The sequence below is a fragment of the Erpetoichthys calabaricus genome, chromosome 12, assembly GCF_900747795.2.
Source record: "Erpetoichthys calabaricus chromosome 12, fErpCal1.3, whole genome shotgun sequence".
Classification (NCBI taxonomy): Eukaryota; Metazoa; Chordata; class Cladistia; order Polypteriformes; family Polypteridae; genus Erpetoichthys; species Erpetoichthys calabaricus.
The window spans coordinates 132,601,704-132,618,861 of NC_041405.2; the positions used below are offsets into that span (position 1 = coordinate 132,601,704).

General features: G+C 40.0%; 2 protein-coding genes across 2 annotated transcripts in view; one reads left to right on the top strand and one right to left on the bottom strand.

The window, feature by feature from the left end:
- armc6 (armadillo repeat containing 6) overlaps positions 1–17,158 on the top strand; it is a 494,113-nt gene that overhangs the window by 224,083 nt on the left and 252,872 nt on the right. The gene's annotated exons all lie outside the window — the stretch shown is intronic.
- Positions 8,958–17,158, bottom strand: part of yjefn3 (YjeF N-terminal domain containing 3) — a 58,932-nt gene continuing 50,731 nt past the window's right edge. Inside the window, exons 4-6 of the mRNA XM_028816243.2 lie at positions 10,579–10,692; positions 10,352–10,502; positions 8,958–10,247 (exon numbers count right to left, since the gene is read on the bottom strand). Coding sequence (XP_028672076.1) covers positions 10,051–10,247; positions 10,352–10,502; positions 10,579–10,692 — 462 coding nt within the window. The 3' untranslated portion in view covers positions 8,958–10,050. The remainder of the gene's footprint in view (positions 10,248–10,351; positions 10,503–10,578; positions 10,693–17,158) is intronic.

The window sequence follows — 17,158 nt, forward strand, 5'->3', positions numbered from 1 at the left end:
CTTGAGAATCATAATAGCTAACTGCTTAGCTGCTGAACACTTTCATAGGAGGTCTCTCTCTATGTCTCTAGACATTTTCAATTGGGATATTTAACTTTTCACTAAGGAGCTTGACCATCTGCGAAATGTCATCTGGGACTGAGTGAAGACTACATGAACCCACCCAGGTTTTATAATCCTTTGTATTTCATATATTTGCTGCCATTGGTTATTGCCAAATTTTTGAGTGAAAGCTTGATGCCAGTCTCTTTTCAATTACTGCTCTTAGCAAGCTGAATGCTGATCATTCCTTGTCAAGTTGCAATCCCTTAAGGGTACAAAGGACATTTTGTAAAATCCTCTGTTGAAGGCAAACAGGAGTGAGGTAAAGAAGTGAAAATAAAAGACAGGCCCAGACAACGAACAGCCTGCCATTAGAGGTCCCAGGTGTTGAATAATGTGGGGTACAATAAGGACAATGAGACAAGTAAGAAGTTGTATATATATATATATATATATATATATATACGAGGGGGGACCCAAAAATAACCAGAATTTTGTTATTGTTAGGTTGGTACTTGTAGTACGTGGTTGGGCCGCTAGGGTGATCTAGTTACACTCCTCACAAGTCAGTCTGCCAAGTGCCATCAGTCTGGAAGGTTGTGCTCGTGTTCAGTGAATTTTTTTGTAAAAGTAGTTTTGTGCAAGCGTCGTTTTTTTTTACGATGGCCGATTATCATGAGCAACGCGCGGCAGTGAAATTTTGTTTTCTTCTTGAAAAAAGTGTTGCAGAAACTATTATTATTGAAACGGTATGACAACCCTGAACCACCCACCCTACTCACAGGATTTAGCTCCGTGTGATTTCTTTTTGTTCCCTCGGATGAAAAAAGACTTGAAAGGAAGGCGTTTTGCTGACGTCGAAGAGGTAAAACAAGAAACGACCAGAGCATTAATGGGCATTACTTCAGACGAATTTAAAAAATGTTTCGAACAATGGAACAAACTGTTAGATAAGTGTATTTCTGCCAATGGAGAGTACTTTGAAGGAGACTAATTGTAGTTTGTACAGAAAATTAAATTAAACATGTTTTAAAAATATTTCCGGTTATTTTTGGGTCCCCCCTCATATTTAAGCTGTTTTTGATTTTTCTTTGGTACCTCTCATGTTAGGTACATGTCACAGGTGATCTAATAACACAATAAATCACCTTTGACATGCAGACAAAGACATTCACATAATGAAGATTTGGAATTGTAAAATAACCTGATGAGAACATCTTTGGAGATTGTGGGAGGAGTACAGGGAGGATAAAGTACCCGACCCGCTTCAGTTTATATGCCATCTCCACAGAGAGAAAATGTAAACCCACAAGCAGCAGTGCTAATCATGATGTCTTAGCAAGCATTTATAAATTGTAGCTTCCTTAGATATAGTTAATAACTAGTTAATAACTTAATATAATTAATGACTTAGTTAATAGTTTCCATTCATGCATGTTTGGTAATGACAAGCGTTGCTTTATTCTAATGGGATCGTCAGTATTTGCAGTAATGTGGCTTCACCTAAGTGTGTATGAAGATTTATTTGAACTTTTCAATGCCCATCACCAAATGTTGGACTGTTGAATTCTTTTTTGTTCAGAAAAATGGAAGCGATGAGCAAGCTTGTGTTAATTGATGTGATGAATGAGATTGTTATGATTCTTTTTGCTATATTAGTTTTTTAGTTATCCTGGTCTTTTTCATTCTTATCATAGGACTTGTAACTGCCTGAAACTAATGCTGATAAGGGTTTTTTCGATATAAAATGTATTTAAATTAGTTAAAATAATTTAATTCCTTTTATCTTCGTGGGCACCAACTTTTTGTTTATAGTTGCCATATTGTTGCTAAGGAAATAACCCAGAAATGTGTGACCTGTGACATCATTGCTGCAACGTGAATAAAGGTCAGCACCATGCATTCCCTAACCATCCGAGGTTGTGGATCCAACTCCTTAAAGCTCTTGTGCGATTTTCCTTGTGCCTGTCTTGATAGTTGACTTTTTGGCTCTGACTTGTTGACTTGTATTTAAGATTTTGTCTCCTCTGTTTTGTCCTTCTGGTTTTAATCTTTGCGTGTTTCTTTTGAATATATTCATCTCCTCATGCCTGTTGCCAGTTCTTTGTAGCTGGGAAGTTTGAGGATAAAAAAAAGCAGGTGGGCTTGCCTACACTATGACCGAGCTGAACTGTAAGGGTTTTCTTCTGTGATTTATTTTTCTTCTTTTTCCTTCTGACAGAACACTTGAGGAGTTCTGACTGACATTCCAAAGTGACTGTGTGAGAGTCTGAGAGTCCAACTCCAGCTCTGCTCCTTCCCTCTCCATCTCTGAGGGTTGTTGAACCATCTCAGCTACATTATAATGCATTTAATGGCACCAATGACCTGCAGTGCATGGATTAAAGTAATTTCAGAGTCACATATTTACAGGCAAAAGACCAATTTACATATTGCTCCCAGAATTGTGGATGAGAAATAAAGTAATGCAGCAATGAAAGATCATTGAAGCAGAACAATGAATAAGTCAAGTTAAAGTGAGCTGAAAGTGGGTTCACGTGAAAGCATGGTCTATTAACCATTAGAAATAATATTATAGTACAGTACACACTCACTGAGCAAATTATTCAGAACACCATACACTTGCACAGAGATGGTAGGGTCAGAAAGTGGTGCCAACAGCATGAATCCATGCACCCAACCTGCCATGTGCCAACAGTCCATGCTGGTGATGATGGTGTAATGGTGTGCGGAATGTTTTCTTAGCACACTTTGGGCCCATTGAAATTAATCAGTTATTACTTGAATGCCACGTCCTATTTGAGTACTGCTGATAATTTGCATCTCTTCATTGTCTTCAATTTGGTTTATCTTATAATGGTTACTTCCAACATGAAAATGCAAAGCAAAAGTCATCTTCAATTGGTTTCATGAGCATGACAATGAGTTCAGTGTTCTTTGGTGGTCTTCTTAGTCACTGGAACTGAATCCAACAGAACACCTTTGGGATGAGGTAGAATGGGAGATCCACAGCACAAATGTACAGCTGCACTATATTGCCAAAAGTATTGGGACCCCCTCCAAATCTTTGAATTCAGGTGTTCCAGTCACTTCCATGGTCACAGATGTATAAACTCAAGCACCTCACGCCTGTCTTTACACACACTGAACTTTAATGATATCCCATTCTTAATACATAGGCTTTAATATTGAGGTAGCTCACCCTTTGCAGCTATAATAGCTGACAGTTTAATATTTAGTAGCAAGGAAATGTCACAAATGGACTTATTGCACAGGTGGGGTCCTATCACAGTACCACACTTGAATTCACGGAGCTCCTGAGAGTGACCCATTGTTTCAGTCTGCATGCCCAGGTGCTCGAGTTTATACACCTGTGCCCCTGGTTTGGAGGGGGGGGGGGGGGGTCCCAATATCTTTGTCAATATAGTCTATGTGCAGAAACTGCATGAGACAATCACATCAGCATGGACCAGGATCTTGGAGGAATATTTCCAACATCTTGTGGAATCATTGCCATGAAGAACTGAAGCTGTTTTGAGAGCTAAAAGAGTCCCAACCCAGTATGAGTGCAGTGTTCCTACGAATTTGCTCAGTGAGTGCACACATTATATCAAATCACAGACATATCCTCTTGAACAACGTGAAGACATGGATCAAGGCTGAGAATACAAGCAACAAACTGGTGATGCTGGGAAATGAAACAGGCGTAAGAGCCTCCACAGGACAACCGCAAACTCACAAAGACGAGTTTGGAAAAAATGGCGTAACTTAATACAAGTAATGTGAGAAATTGAATTTGCAGAGAAACTCAGTGTTTCAATTTGCAAAAAAAATTTGCAGACTACACTGTTTAGCTTCCAGTGAAATGCATGCATTGAAACAAGAAATAAAATCTTTTATTTCCTGTCTGGAAGTGTTTTTATGCATTAATTAACGTATGCCTGTTACATAGTGAACTACAAATACTCAGCTGGTATGTGGCGGGTGGTACATAACAGACAGGGACTGGCAGAGGTGACCTTCAGTGAGTCTTTCTGAGGAAAACACATACAATGTGCATCATAGTTTGTTTTTGTGTCTTATGGAGCTAAGCATGTTCAGGCCTGGCCAGTACTTGGATGGAAGACCACCTTGGAAAAGTTTGGGTTGCTGCTGGAAGAGGTTTTGGTGAGGCCAGCAGGGGGCACTGACCCAGTGGTCTGAATCTGAATCCTAATGCCCCAGTGCAGTGACAGGGACACTGTGCTGTAAAAATGGCACCGTCCTTCAGGAGAGACATAAAACCCAGGTCTTGACTGTCTGTGGTCATAAAAGATCCCTGGGCGTCCTCCATAAAGAGCAGGGATATCCCGAAGTCCTGGCTTAGTCATTTTGGCCCACTAATCGTCTCCTGTTGCTAATTGTCCATCTCGTTCTCAGCACTTCACTAACTGAAAGCTAACGTGTGGTGAGCACATTGGCGCAAAAAATAGCTGCTGTGGCATCATCCAGGAGGTGGCGGTTGAAGTGGCTCCTCATTCACCAAAGTGCTTTGAATAGCAAGAAAAGTGCTACATAAATGTAAAGATTATTATTTATTATTATAATTAATTGTAAAAGCCAATAGATGAAGGGGCAATAGGCACCCTGTGTTTGAGACTGGGATGATAAGTGAAAAGGCAAATTTCCTGAATAATTCTGTTAAAGGTTATTGGTGATAACTGACTACAAGACGTAGATATTTACTTGTCTTGCAAATGACTCACCTGCTTTGAAGATCAAAATGCTTTGACTGGCAACTCATCAACATTCTGTCATGAACTTCTCCCCTGGCTGGGGTTCAAATTCGTTGTTCCTTTGTAAAAGTGACAATGACAATAAAGATCTATCTATCTATCTATCTATCTATCTATCTATCTATCTATCTATCTATCTATCTATCTATCTATCTATCTATCTATCAAAGTTGTGTTTCTTGTCTGCTTGTAGCATTCCTTTATATTAATGTTTCTTTTGTTTATTATGTACATTATTCTTTGTGTATATTTATATCCCATGTGTTTGGTGGGTTGTCTCCAAGGGGTGTGGCCACCTGCCAATCATCTCCTAGGAACTGCCCACCACCCTTTGTATTGGGAGGCCTTCCGTATCTCCTGACAGTTCATTTTGAACGTACTAGAGAGTGGAGTGTTAGTTGTGTTTTACTGGGTCTTACTGCTTTTCATCATTTTCTGGATTTTTGAACCTGTGCTCTGTTTTTGACTTCACCTTTGGATTCTGTATTTGGACTTTGGTTGCTGTGGATTGTCTTGCCTTCTCAGGCAATTCCTTTGTGCATGAAGGAGCTTCTGGGCATAAAGAGTGTCTTTGTTCATAAATATATAAAGATTATTCAAGGTCCTTTTTCATTCTAGTCAGTGTTTTGATGGTATTCCCTCTCCCAGAAGGCAACTTTTGAAAGTATTTTTGGGATTTCTGTGCTTGTGGGACACCCAAGTCACAACACATAGAGCACTGAGATAATAGAAATGTCTGCTTCATTAGAAAATGTTTGTATTTACTTGGTTTGAAGATTAATGTGCTCTGGGGCCCTTGGTCTCTTATCAGCTTACAGTGGTATAGAATACATACTTCTTGATAGTTAGCAACAATACTATTGTTTAACAAATGAAAATGTGTCTACGTTATTGTTGAGCAAATTTAATTGGCATGTAGCATTGTGTAACTGATCGTCATGTTGATCTAGGCAGAGACTGAAGCAGTTACTCACCTCTGGCCAAATCAGAATAAAATGAAGTAAGGTCAGGACTGCTGCCTGCTCCTTTACTACTCTCGGTCAGCACCTTACCACCGCGGCTACACCCTGTAACAACAGCGGCTTGTACCTGGTCCTGGTTGTCCTAAGCCTGAGGCCGGTCACACATGGTGGAGTGGTGGCTTTGAGGCTAGGGATCTGCACTGGCAATCAGAAGGTTGCTGGTTCGAATCCTGTAAATGCCAAAAGACACTCTGTTCTGTTAGGCCCTTAACTTGAAATTGCTGAGCGCTTTGAGTAGTGAGAAAAGCGCTATATAAATACAAAGAATTATTATTTATTATGCCTGACACAGCTACAGAAAAGAGCACAGGCAAACATGAAGTCTGAAAAAGGCCTTAGGAAGCAATACTTCCTTGTTTTCTACCCCCTAACATCCCTTTAAAGCTCCAAACGACCCTTTCTCAGTAAGTTTCATATTTTGCAATAGCAAACCTGTCTACAAAATGAAACTTTATGTGAATGGAAACTTACCTGTTCCACTCATCACTACATAGCACCAAGTAGCTGTGACTCACGGAGACTGGACACGGACACCGGCTGTAGTGCAGATTCAATTGCAAAATATTCAGAGTTGCAGAATGACTGAATATACCAAATGTTTGTTATGTTCCTCATTAATTTATTTGTAGCAGTAGGGGAGGAAGGGGACGTTCCCAGTAACATTTTAGGCTTTCCTGTGTGCTTCTTCCTTCAAGAATTCCAGTTTCAAATCACACTATGAAGTCAAGCTGTTAGGAGACTTGACATCTCTGAGTTAGGATGAGAGTCAATTTGCCTGTGGGCCAACATGTCCTCCAATCAGGGCACGGCGCCACCATTAAGATAAATTACGCAGATCATAAATGGGTTAGCTACCGAACAGTCAGTTGGCGCACTAATAAGCTTGTCCTAGGGTGCAAAAATAACCAAGCACTGGCACTGCCCCCACATAGACTACTCATGTATCCAGTGCGGACTGCTTCATTACTGCTGTTCCTGTGACCGTACAGTAAAAGTGGAAAAAGTAAGAACGGAAAATGGTTCTCTTGTTTTGGAAAATAGTATTTTTGTTCTGCTCATGCTGTTTGGTCTGTAAAATGCTTGAAATACCTACTGTATTAGATGACGCAAAACTGGATGATCTTAAATCATGGGCAGAAAAATGATCAAAATCTCATTCCTGTGAATAATATAAATGATTCACACCTTCCATTGTGTGACACTTTTTACCATTCTATAATAACGCTGAGATTTTGATACTTGGCAGCTACTCGCCATTACCTAATAAGAAGAGAGTGCCAGAGAGAAATGTTCATTACAAGGTCTTTTATCAAGGAGTGATTGCTGTAAATTAACTGCGTTTATTATTTGTATCAATCTTTGCCCATCTCATTCCCTTTCTTCATATCAATCGCACCACATACACGCTCACCATCGCAACTAATCAAGGTAAACAAACTCAACGTCTTCAGATCTCCAGGCCTTCAGTATTGTGGCTTTACAGGGCACACAAAATGACTCATTGCATTTTTATCCTACTGAGAGAACCTTGTGGTGTGTCAGGGTTGAAACATTTCACCATTAAATTTTAATGCCACCATAAAAAGCACGTCCAGTAGACTTGGTTGGTTGTGACGTCTTTATAGAGATTCGGCGGTTAGGTGAGCGGTCTGCTAGATGGGCAAACTTTAATAAGCTTTCCTTAAAATAGCAGCTTCCATCTCCTTTTATACTTCTTGTGGTCTTGAGAAGGAATTGTATCAGCCGCTATGCTATTTACAGACGCTTTCCTTTGGGTTTTGGAAAGGTGACGCAAGTCATAGACCTGCTCAAACAGCATAAAGTCAAGGTCGGGAATGAGAAATATATTTATAAGACATCTGTTCGTCGTCATCCCATGTGCCTTCTTACTTTCACTCGATCCCTTTGTCTTTGCTATGCTCTCTTCTGTTTTCTTGGCTCCTCAGCTTTCATTCCTGTTTCTCTATTTTGTTTGAATTTACTCCCTGCTCTCCCCAGTATCTCATGCATTTTAATCTTCTATCTTAAGAATTTATTTATATTCATTCTGGGTCCTTAACCTTTTTTTCTTTTTGCAAGATTCTCTCTTACATGGTGCATTTAGTGATTTAGTGGGATGCTCTTCGGTGCAGCACTGTTCAGAGCGCTGGGCATTAATGTTGGTAGTTCATACAAAGTTACTCAGAATAAGCGTGATAAGTGGTCCATGCTGCTGTGCGGACTTTAAATAAGTAATCTCGCTCGGAATGGGAGCAGGTCTGTGCAGGATGGCGCCACTCCAGGGCCGATTATGGTAGCTTGGCCAATTGTGTGTGCAAAAGCGATCAGATCAGTCAGGTGCCACATTCACACCTCAGTGTGGGTGAAGGTTCGCATCTGTACCCAATCAAACAAGATAAAAGGAGCTTGCATGGGACAAGAAGGGAGAGACAAAGACAGGAAAGAGAGAGAAACAGAGATGGAGGTTAAAGTGAGAAGTGCAGGAACGAGAGAGCGAGACGGTGCAACTGGGCAGAAGCAGGCAGACAGGAATGTGAGCCCAAGGGATGGAGTGCGTGGCCAGTGCTCACGACGGGGCCGAGGGCAGCTGAACAGCTAGGGAGCAGGAGCGGCCAAAAATACTCCAGGAGGACTCGCCCTCAAGGCCGGGGATGGCAGCAGGAGTCGGAGGGAGTTGGGCTCGGAGGCTGCCTGTGGAATGTCAGGCGACTGGCGACGGGGGCACAGACCAGGATCAAAGGGCTGAGTAGGCCGGGCAGATGTCGGGATGCACCAGGACTCGTAAGATTTTAGAAGGTTGTTTCCTGCTGGATTTTAACCTGCTTTTAGTGGAATATTTTTGAACTGGATATTTTAACCTCCCACACTTCACTGATTTTATGGATTATTTATGTATGGAAGATTAAGTTCATGTACTGCACTTCTTGAACACTATTTCATTTTTTTTTTCATTGCTTTGGCTGGATGCTTGTGTTCTCATTTGCCCGGTTCATCTCGATCTATGACTATCGAGGGTTTCACGTCGAAGAACCTCCCCGATGGAGCCAACCCGCACCGTCACAATAGGATAAAAAAGCAAAGAAGTTATAAAAGACGTGAATAAAGAAAGCAAAACAGATAAACATAAAGAAATGTCTATTTTTCACAAAGCCCAAACACTGTAATTGGAAAACACATTCATTACAAAGAGAATAAAATTAACAAGTAAAGAGAATTTATCTGCATGCTGCTGCTGAGCTGCACCCCAGCAAGTGTCACCATGGTTAAATTATAGCTAAATGAGGGAATATGCCTAACATGCTTGAGAACTTGACAAGAATAATATTTTTTTTCAGTCCCAAATGAAGGTTTCTCTTCACACCTACAATGGCCGCTAGGGCACATATCTTTCTCCACCCTGCGATACTTGTATGTGTTTATGACCCAAAAAAAGGATTATACACATGTTGGAAGTGACTCTGACAAAGCTTTCTCTGAAATTAGGAACTTATCTCCTAAGTCAAATCCTGTAATGTTCTCCACAGATACAGCAACATCATGACCTTCTGAACACCTGCACTTGATCGTGAATGATGGGTGATAGTTTCATGTGTGTGTGCCGGGGTTCTACTGACTTTTTTAAGCTTCTCACGGATGTGTATGGTAGCATCAAACTCAACGCTCCAACACGAACTCGAGTGGAAGCTTAGAATGCATTTCTCTCGCACGTTTGGTAGAACGTAGTACCTGAGGAAAACAAGCTATAGCTTTATGAGCCCTTCCCCACCCCACTCCCTCCTTCCTCGCTGAATGTAACTATCTGTTTTAATTTTATGCTCACATCTGATCAGCAGAAAATAATTTTATCCACCCTTTCAATTTCCCTCCTCACTTTTAAAATACCCATTTAACTTGTTAAAGGGAATGCCATTCGAAACTTCAGGCCAGATGCCATGCTGGCAGAAATTAAAAGGAGAATTGCTTCAGCGGGCCTATTTTGCCCTGCATTGGCCCCAAACTGCCAAAGGAAGATTTTCCTCCCCACTTTATCTGCTGCTGTTCAGCCGCACCTTGCAGACCAGGAAGAAGCTAGGAATCCAACTCACTTGGGCAAACTTCACTCAAAGCCTAAAATGCTACAGCTGCTACAAAATGTAAACAACACAAGAGCCTGGCTCTCGTCTAAAGGTAATCTTAACCAGAGGTCCATCTTTGCGCATCTGTTGCCTTCCTCAGAGCTGCAGTAAGTGCTCTGTTCCCGGGAAGTCGGGCAAGTTGAGCTCAAATTTTTTTTGGATGTCATATGGTAGAAATCTACCAGCCAGGTAGTGTTTTCCAGCAAAGTTTGCGGCGCATTTCTTGGGTGCCATTAAAGAGATTAACACATCTGGACTTATCCCATCCTGGTTGCCGCTTTCAGGATCCCAACCTGCAAATGAAAGATAAAAAGACGAGAAGAAAAGCAGTTACTGGGGGAGCTCCTTGCTACCTTGACATGCCAGACTCATTTGTAGATGTGCTCATACTGTCTACCTGATGGAACATCAATGCTTGCAATGGGGATTTTGACCTGCTTCAGTGTGGCCAGTATGCTCGCATAAGGCTCTTTACCATCCCCTTGGACTCCATCCATACCCAAAACAGCATCGATAACTGCGTTGTAGGCATCGTTAATGAGCTGCACCTATGAGAGCGCACAGAAAGGGTTAAGACAGTAAATGTGCCATTCAGTGCAGCAGATGCGACCAGGTGACACTCACCTCAGTGGGCAGGTAGGACAAAAAGGGAATGTCCATCTTCTCACACTGTGTTGTAAAGTCTTGATAAAGCATGTTCTGGCTGCGCTTGGGGTAGAATATAGTGGGCTCATACTCCTATTGGAGACAAAATGTACAAGATGACTTAAAGATCCATAGCTATCAGTTTGCATAAGACCTTTTGAACTTTCAGCCACTTCTTGGCCCATAACATGCTGAGTTTGATGACATTTTGCAGGCTTTACTTTTTGCAAATAGTATGGCTTTCCAATTAACATAAAAGTGTACGCCATTTATAGAACATTACCGGCTGTCAGTCATAAGCGTTACCACTTTTGGGGTGGCGTCAATCACCTACGTTACTGTTCATCGCTCACTCCATTTCTGTGTCATTTTCACCCATCCTTTGCCCACATAAAAGTGTTGCCAGGCATGTAACATTATGCATTTCTTGGCAGTAAGTGATTGCCACAGGGATTAAGATACTAGATGCTGGATAAATAAGAAGTTACAACAGAAAAACAGCCACATAAGGAATATAAGATTCATAACTCCATTGCTATCTGTATGAGAGCATGAAAGTGATGGTCAAAAAGCATATTAGGAAAACTAAAAGGCAATCGAGAGAAATATTGTGGAAAAAAAATGAAAGATGAGCCAAGGAGTTTCTTTCAACATTGTAGTAGCAAAAAACAGTTTAAGGAGGAGACGAAGAGTATTAGGAACAGTAAAGGTGAGCAAGACAGACAGTGAAATCACAAATGCTTTGAACTGACGCCTTACTGAAGTTTATATGTTGTCACCCACGTGCGCATGGGAGGCCGCCAATGGGATTCAGAAGGAAATCCGGCCTGACAAGTTCAGTTGTGGACTCAGTCTGCTAAGATTACTCTGTTGCTTGAAAACGAGAACCTTTTTGTTCAAGTATATGAGGTGGCTACCCCAAACCTTTTTCTTGGTCTTTGTCTCTCGTTTATAATATGTGAAGAAGTCGATAACCTCTTAAAAGTAACGAGGATTACTAAGGGGGTATTTAGTGATTTGGAATTTGTAGAGAGCAAAGAGCTTCTTGGATTAAATAGGCTGAGATATAACAGATCACCAAGACCAGAAAACATTTATGCTTGAGTGATTAAAGATGAGTATAAATATAAATCCTTGTCATGTATTTTTAAAAGGTCACTGCAAATAACAGCAAATATTATACCGTTATAAAAAAGGTTATCAGGCTTATCCAAGTAACTATAGGCCAGTAAGCTTAATGCACATCACAAGCAAATTAATGGAAGGAATTATTAAGGAAAAAATCAGCAGTACATGTCTTGAACAGGACTGTTAGTGAGCAATCAACATGGGTTCAGACGAGGAAGGTGGTGATTTACCTTACCTTAGATTTAGATGAGAAAGCAACAAAATAATATCAATGTTCTTTAATTTTTTTACTGGAATTATACTGCTGGGTAAAATTATAAATATATATATATATATATATATATATATATATATATATATATATATATATATATATATATATATATATATACACACAGTTATTGTGGTGGACGGTCGGGGTCCATGCCCGGCCGGGACGCCCCTTCACTGTATATTCAGGGAGAGCAGCCCTGGAGGGTGCAATCCCTTCCCCTGGATGCTAGATGGCTGCCCCCCCTGGGTTGGAGCAGTGCCTCGGTTTCCTGCTATATATATATATATATACAAAGACTAAATAAACTTGAGTTAGTGCAACAACCTTGGCGTATCCATAACAGGCTGAATGGCATCTCGACCTTCTCCACCTACTGTATCTGGCTTGTCTGACCCCTTTTCTACAATCTGGTGCTGCTTCTATAATTAATTGATAGACAGATATTGTTGTTATTTTTTCATTTATGTTAATTGGCTCCTGCTTTGTTTTTGACGTATTTGAACAAATCGGTATCCTCATATGTGATACTTCTGTACTTAAGTGATTGGTGTCATCTATTCTTGTAGTTTGTACTGTTGTGTTGTATTCCTGAGGTGGCCATGATAGATCAGCCATCTAGCTCTGTGAAGAGATTTACTTGTGTTCTGTTTTGTGTGTTGCATTTACCCCATTTTTTGACACAAATTGCATGCCCAACCTACTTGGAAGGTGGTCTCTCTCTGAGTTGCCCTTACCATGACTACCTCCATTCTGTTCCCTACAAGGGTTTTTCTGGGAGTTTTTTCTTGTCTTCTTAGGGAGTCAAGGCTAGGGGGGCGTCAAAAACAGGGTCAGTTAAAGCCCTTTGAGGCATTCCATGTGTGATTTTGAGTTGTACAAGAAATAAATTGTTGTTGTTGTTGTTGAGGACATCCTGTGGTTTGAATGATTTTTTTGTGACATGAATGGCTTGTGAACTTTTATTTTTCACTAGTCTTTTGCAGGAGATGACAGGTCATACTACAACAGTATTTTTTCTTGTATAGCCCAAAATCACACGAGGAGTGCCGCAATGGACTTTAACAGGCCCTGTTTTTTGACAGCCCCCCACCAGCCTTGACTCTCTAAGAAAATAAGGAAAAAACTCCCAAAAAAACCCTTGTAGAGAAAATAATGGAAGATTTTTCAGGAAAGGCAATTCAGATAGAGATCCCTTTCTAGGTATGTTGGATGTGAAAAAATACACTACAAGGAACAGAACACAAGTGTCCTCTACACTGAACTAGATGGCCAATGTATCATTGGCACCTCATAAATACAATACAATAGTGCAATACTAATAGTACAAATACAGAGCAAATGTAAGAGTTAATTATATATTGCTGAATAGGATTCCGATTTGTTCAGAGTCCTGCAGACCTCGGCCAACAAGCTGCCTCCCCCCTTCTGGCCATTTTACAACTGAGTTGGTACTGGGCCGGTCAATCTTATGAAAGGACCTGTCTACCCAACGATTCCAGCACTCCCAAATCAGGGATTACTTTTCTTTAGGCAGGCAAACAACTTGGCAGTAGGGCATTGGCAGCAAGTGCCACATTTGAGTACCGAGAAGAGAAACAGAATAGGTGAGGGTTAATAATAAAATATAATTATCATTTTACTTATGTGTTAGTGTTAACGACTAACAACAGAGATTCTGTATGTACAGCTAATCGGCAGCTCTAGTCATGGTATGCTAAACTGAAGTTGCGAGTTTATAAGCTGAGACTGAAAGGGCATCTCTTATAGTAACAGGAATGTCATTCCTCAGCTTTGGGACCCTTTAACTCAACCTCCCACTGTTATTTTGTTAATTCTTGGAATCATAAGCAGACTTGCATCTTGACATTTTAATGTGCACTCTGGTTTATAAGAAATGATAAGTTCAGATAAGTAAGCCGGACCTTGGCCATTTAAGTCTTGATATGTTAAAAGAAGGATTTTGAAATCAGCCCTAAACCTAACCAGGAGCCAGTGTAAGGATTTAAGAACTGGAGTTATGTTTCATATTTTCTTGTTCTTGTAATAATTCTTGCAGCAGCATTTTGGATTATGTGAAGGATGTATTCAGGACTTTTTGAACATCCAGTAAACACCATGTTGCAGTAGTCAATCCTACTAGTAATAAATACATGAAATTAATTTCTCAGTATCCCACATATTTAGAAAAAGAAATATATTTTGGACAATTTTGTAATGTACGCTTTAAATGATATGGTAGAGTCAAAGATAACTCCTAGATTGTGGGCTGATTTAGTAAAACTAATGCTGATTTCAACTGAGTTAAATGATGACAAAATATTGTTGCAATCAGCGTCATTCCCTCCATTAATAAACATCCCTGTTTTATTGGTGTTTAAAGACAAGTAGTTCTAATCCATCTACTCCTTTAATTCACTAACATGTCTAATTAAGGAAAACATCAGAGAAATGTCATTTGGTCTAAAAGAAAGGTTTAACTGGGTGTCATCTGCATATGAATGAAAATTAACATTATGTTTTCTAATGGTAGATCCCAGTGGAAGCATGTAAAGTGAAAACAGTAAAGGTCCTAGCACTGAGCCTTGTGGGACACCATATCTCACTTCTGTGTAAAATGATGGAGTACTGTCAGCACATTTCTGTATGTATTGGAATTGATAAATAAGAACTAAACCAGGCAAGAACATTGCCTATGAGCCCAATGGTATTTTCCAGTTTGTGTAGTAAAATAGAAAAGTCAATGGTGTCAAATGATGCGTTTAAGTCTAACAACAAAATTACAGTGGAATTTCCTTCATCAGAGGATATTAGAATGATGTCTACAATCCGCGTTAGTGCCATTTCTGTTCTATGACCAGTGCGGAAGTCAGACTGAAATTTCTCAAATAAATTGTGACGTGTAAGGTGTGTCTTAAGCTGATTGGCGACTACTTTTTTTCTTTTTCTAAGACAAAGTTTTTTCAAGCTGCCAGGCAGGAGGAAAAGAGGAAGGCCGAAGAGGAGGTTTATGGATGTGCTGAGAGAGGACATGCAGGTGACGGGTGTAACAGAGCAAGATGCAGAGGACAGAAAGATACGGAAGAAGATGATCCGCTGTGGTGACCCCTAACGGGAGCAGCTGAAAGAAGAAGAAGAGTAAATTTGATATGGGTCTATAATTACTAAGTATGTGTGGGTCTAGGTCTGACTTTTTAAGTATACTGTAGGTTTGATGACTGACACTTTTAGTGCATCGGGTACTGTGCTATGCAAAAATGAGTTGTTGATAATGCTAATAATACAGTAGGTGTTACAAGAACATCTATTGCACTTTTTACTAGTTTTGTTGGCACCAGATCTAGGGAAAAAATAGCAGGTTTCATTTTAGTTAGATACGGTAATCTTTACATTACAGAAAGTCTACACACAGTATCAAGAACTCAATATTCATGCCCAAAATGCCAGTGTGCATGTGGCTTTTTTGCATGAGTACCCTGTGATATTGGGTTACTGCCATGCCCCCTTTGTTGTTGAGGTCAAATTGGTTCCTTATCTTTCAGATTAGGATGAGAAGAGTAGAAATTAAATGAACAGATAATGTAAAGTCATTCACAGAGTGTTGAATTGCTCTGCTGTCAATAAATCAAAGCATTATAAAGAGTGGCCTCCACTTTTTATAACATTAACCATTGCAGATAGGAAGCTTTTAGCAGTTTATGTAATGCAGAAAACAGCTTCAAAAGCTACAAGTACATCCTTTAATGACTATGCATCCATCATTCTAATTATCTGATACTTTTCTGTGATAGTCATGTCCATTTCCCTGACTGTAATTCTGTATTAAATACATTCTGCACATTAAAAAAGTGGGATTATAGCTCATTTTTTTCAGAAATGAATAATTCAGCACTTTAATGAGGGTTGTTGAAATTCACTGTTCCCCATGTGATGCTTGCATAGAGCAAAGTTTAATTGTCTGTAATAAGTGACGACTGCGTGACAAAGCAGATTTAGCTTATCCTTTGAAAGCAAGCTGAGGTAAACTGAGGGGTACATGCTGGAAACATCCATCCATCCTTTTACCCAAACATTCATATCCTGATCAGAACTCAGGGGATGCTGGAGCCTATCCCAGAAAGCACTGGCCACAATGATGTACTTTATATTCATATTAATAAAATACACAGAAAAGGCCATGCTCATGAGTGCCCTGGAGACAACCTGGTAGCCCTGCCATAGAGAAACAAAGGTAGAGTACAAAAACGTATTGCCAGACCAAAAAGGCTGCAGAACAGCTGGGATGAAGCATAGACAAAGCCCACCTGCTTTTTAAAATCCAACCTTCCAAAGACGGGAAGCAGGGATCAGAAGACGGACCAAAACCTTAAAATGTAACCCAAGTCAAAACCAGGAGATCAGGAAAATCAGACACAGAAACCAAAATGCTTGGCAAAGATGAAGTCAAAGTGTAGGAGTTTATAGCACGTAGCAGACAGAAATGACATTTGTAATAAGAACAAGCTGCTGTTTGTCCCCAAGAATGACAGAGTTCCCTTTATCTTGTGGGAACTGTTTTACTTCTGGAAAAAAGATGGACTTTTCTTCCCAAGATCGCAGCTGTTGAAAGTCTTCCAGCAGTCACCCAGATGAACATTCAACCAATTTTATATCTTCATAGTTTACTGGAATAAATGTAAGAATTTTGGTGGCATGTGTGATACCTTCATAGGCACATTTGGTCTTACATGAATGCTAATTCTGTGGTGAATCTGCAGGTGTTATTTTCAGAAGGTTGTGTTTCTATTGTTATGTTGTTGTAAAATCTTTCCATAATTATACATGTTAATGAAGCAGACCCCAAGTATGCTTTCTTGGGATAACGCTGTAGGTTTTATCACATGCAAAGTGTTGGTTGGGTACCTCACCTCTTTGTGTTTCTCAAGGAGCAAACGGAAGTGGTGTTGACTTTTTGGAAGATTTGATACACAAGTGATATTCCATTTCAATAAGCTTTCATTCTGACTTGTTTTAGGTACTCAGAATATAAAAGGATAAGTTTGGATGTTGTAACATATGTTTAATATGTCACTACCCTCTGTACAAAAATATTTTATAAATCTACTTTTCTTTCTACTCACATGCTCAGTGGACACAGGTTTAGCACAGGGGCTCATCATT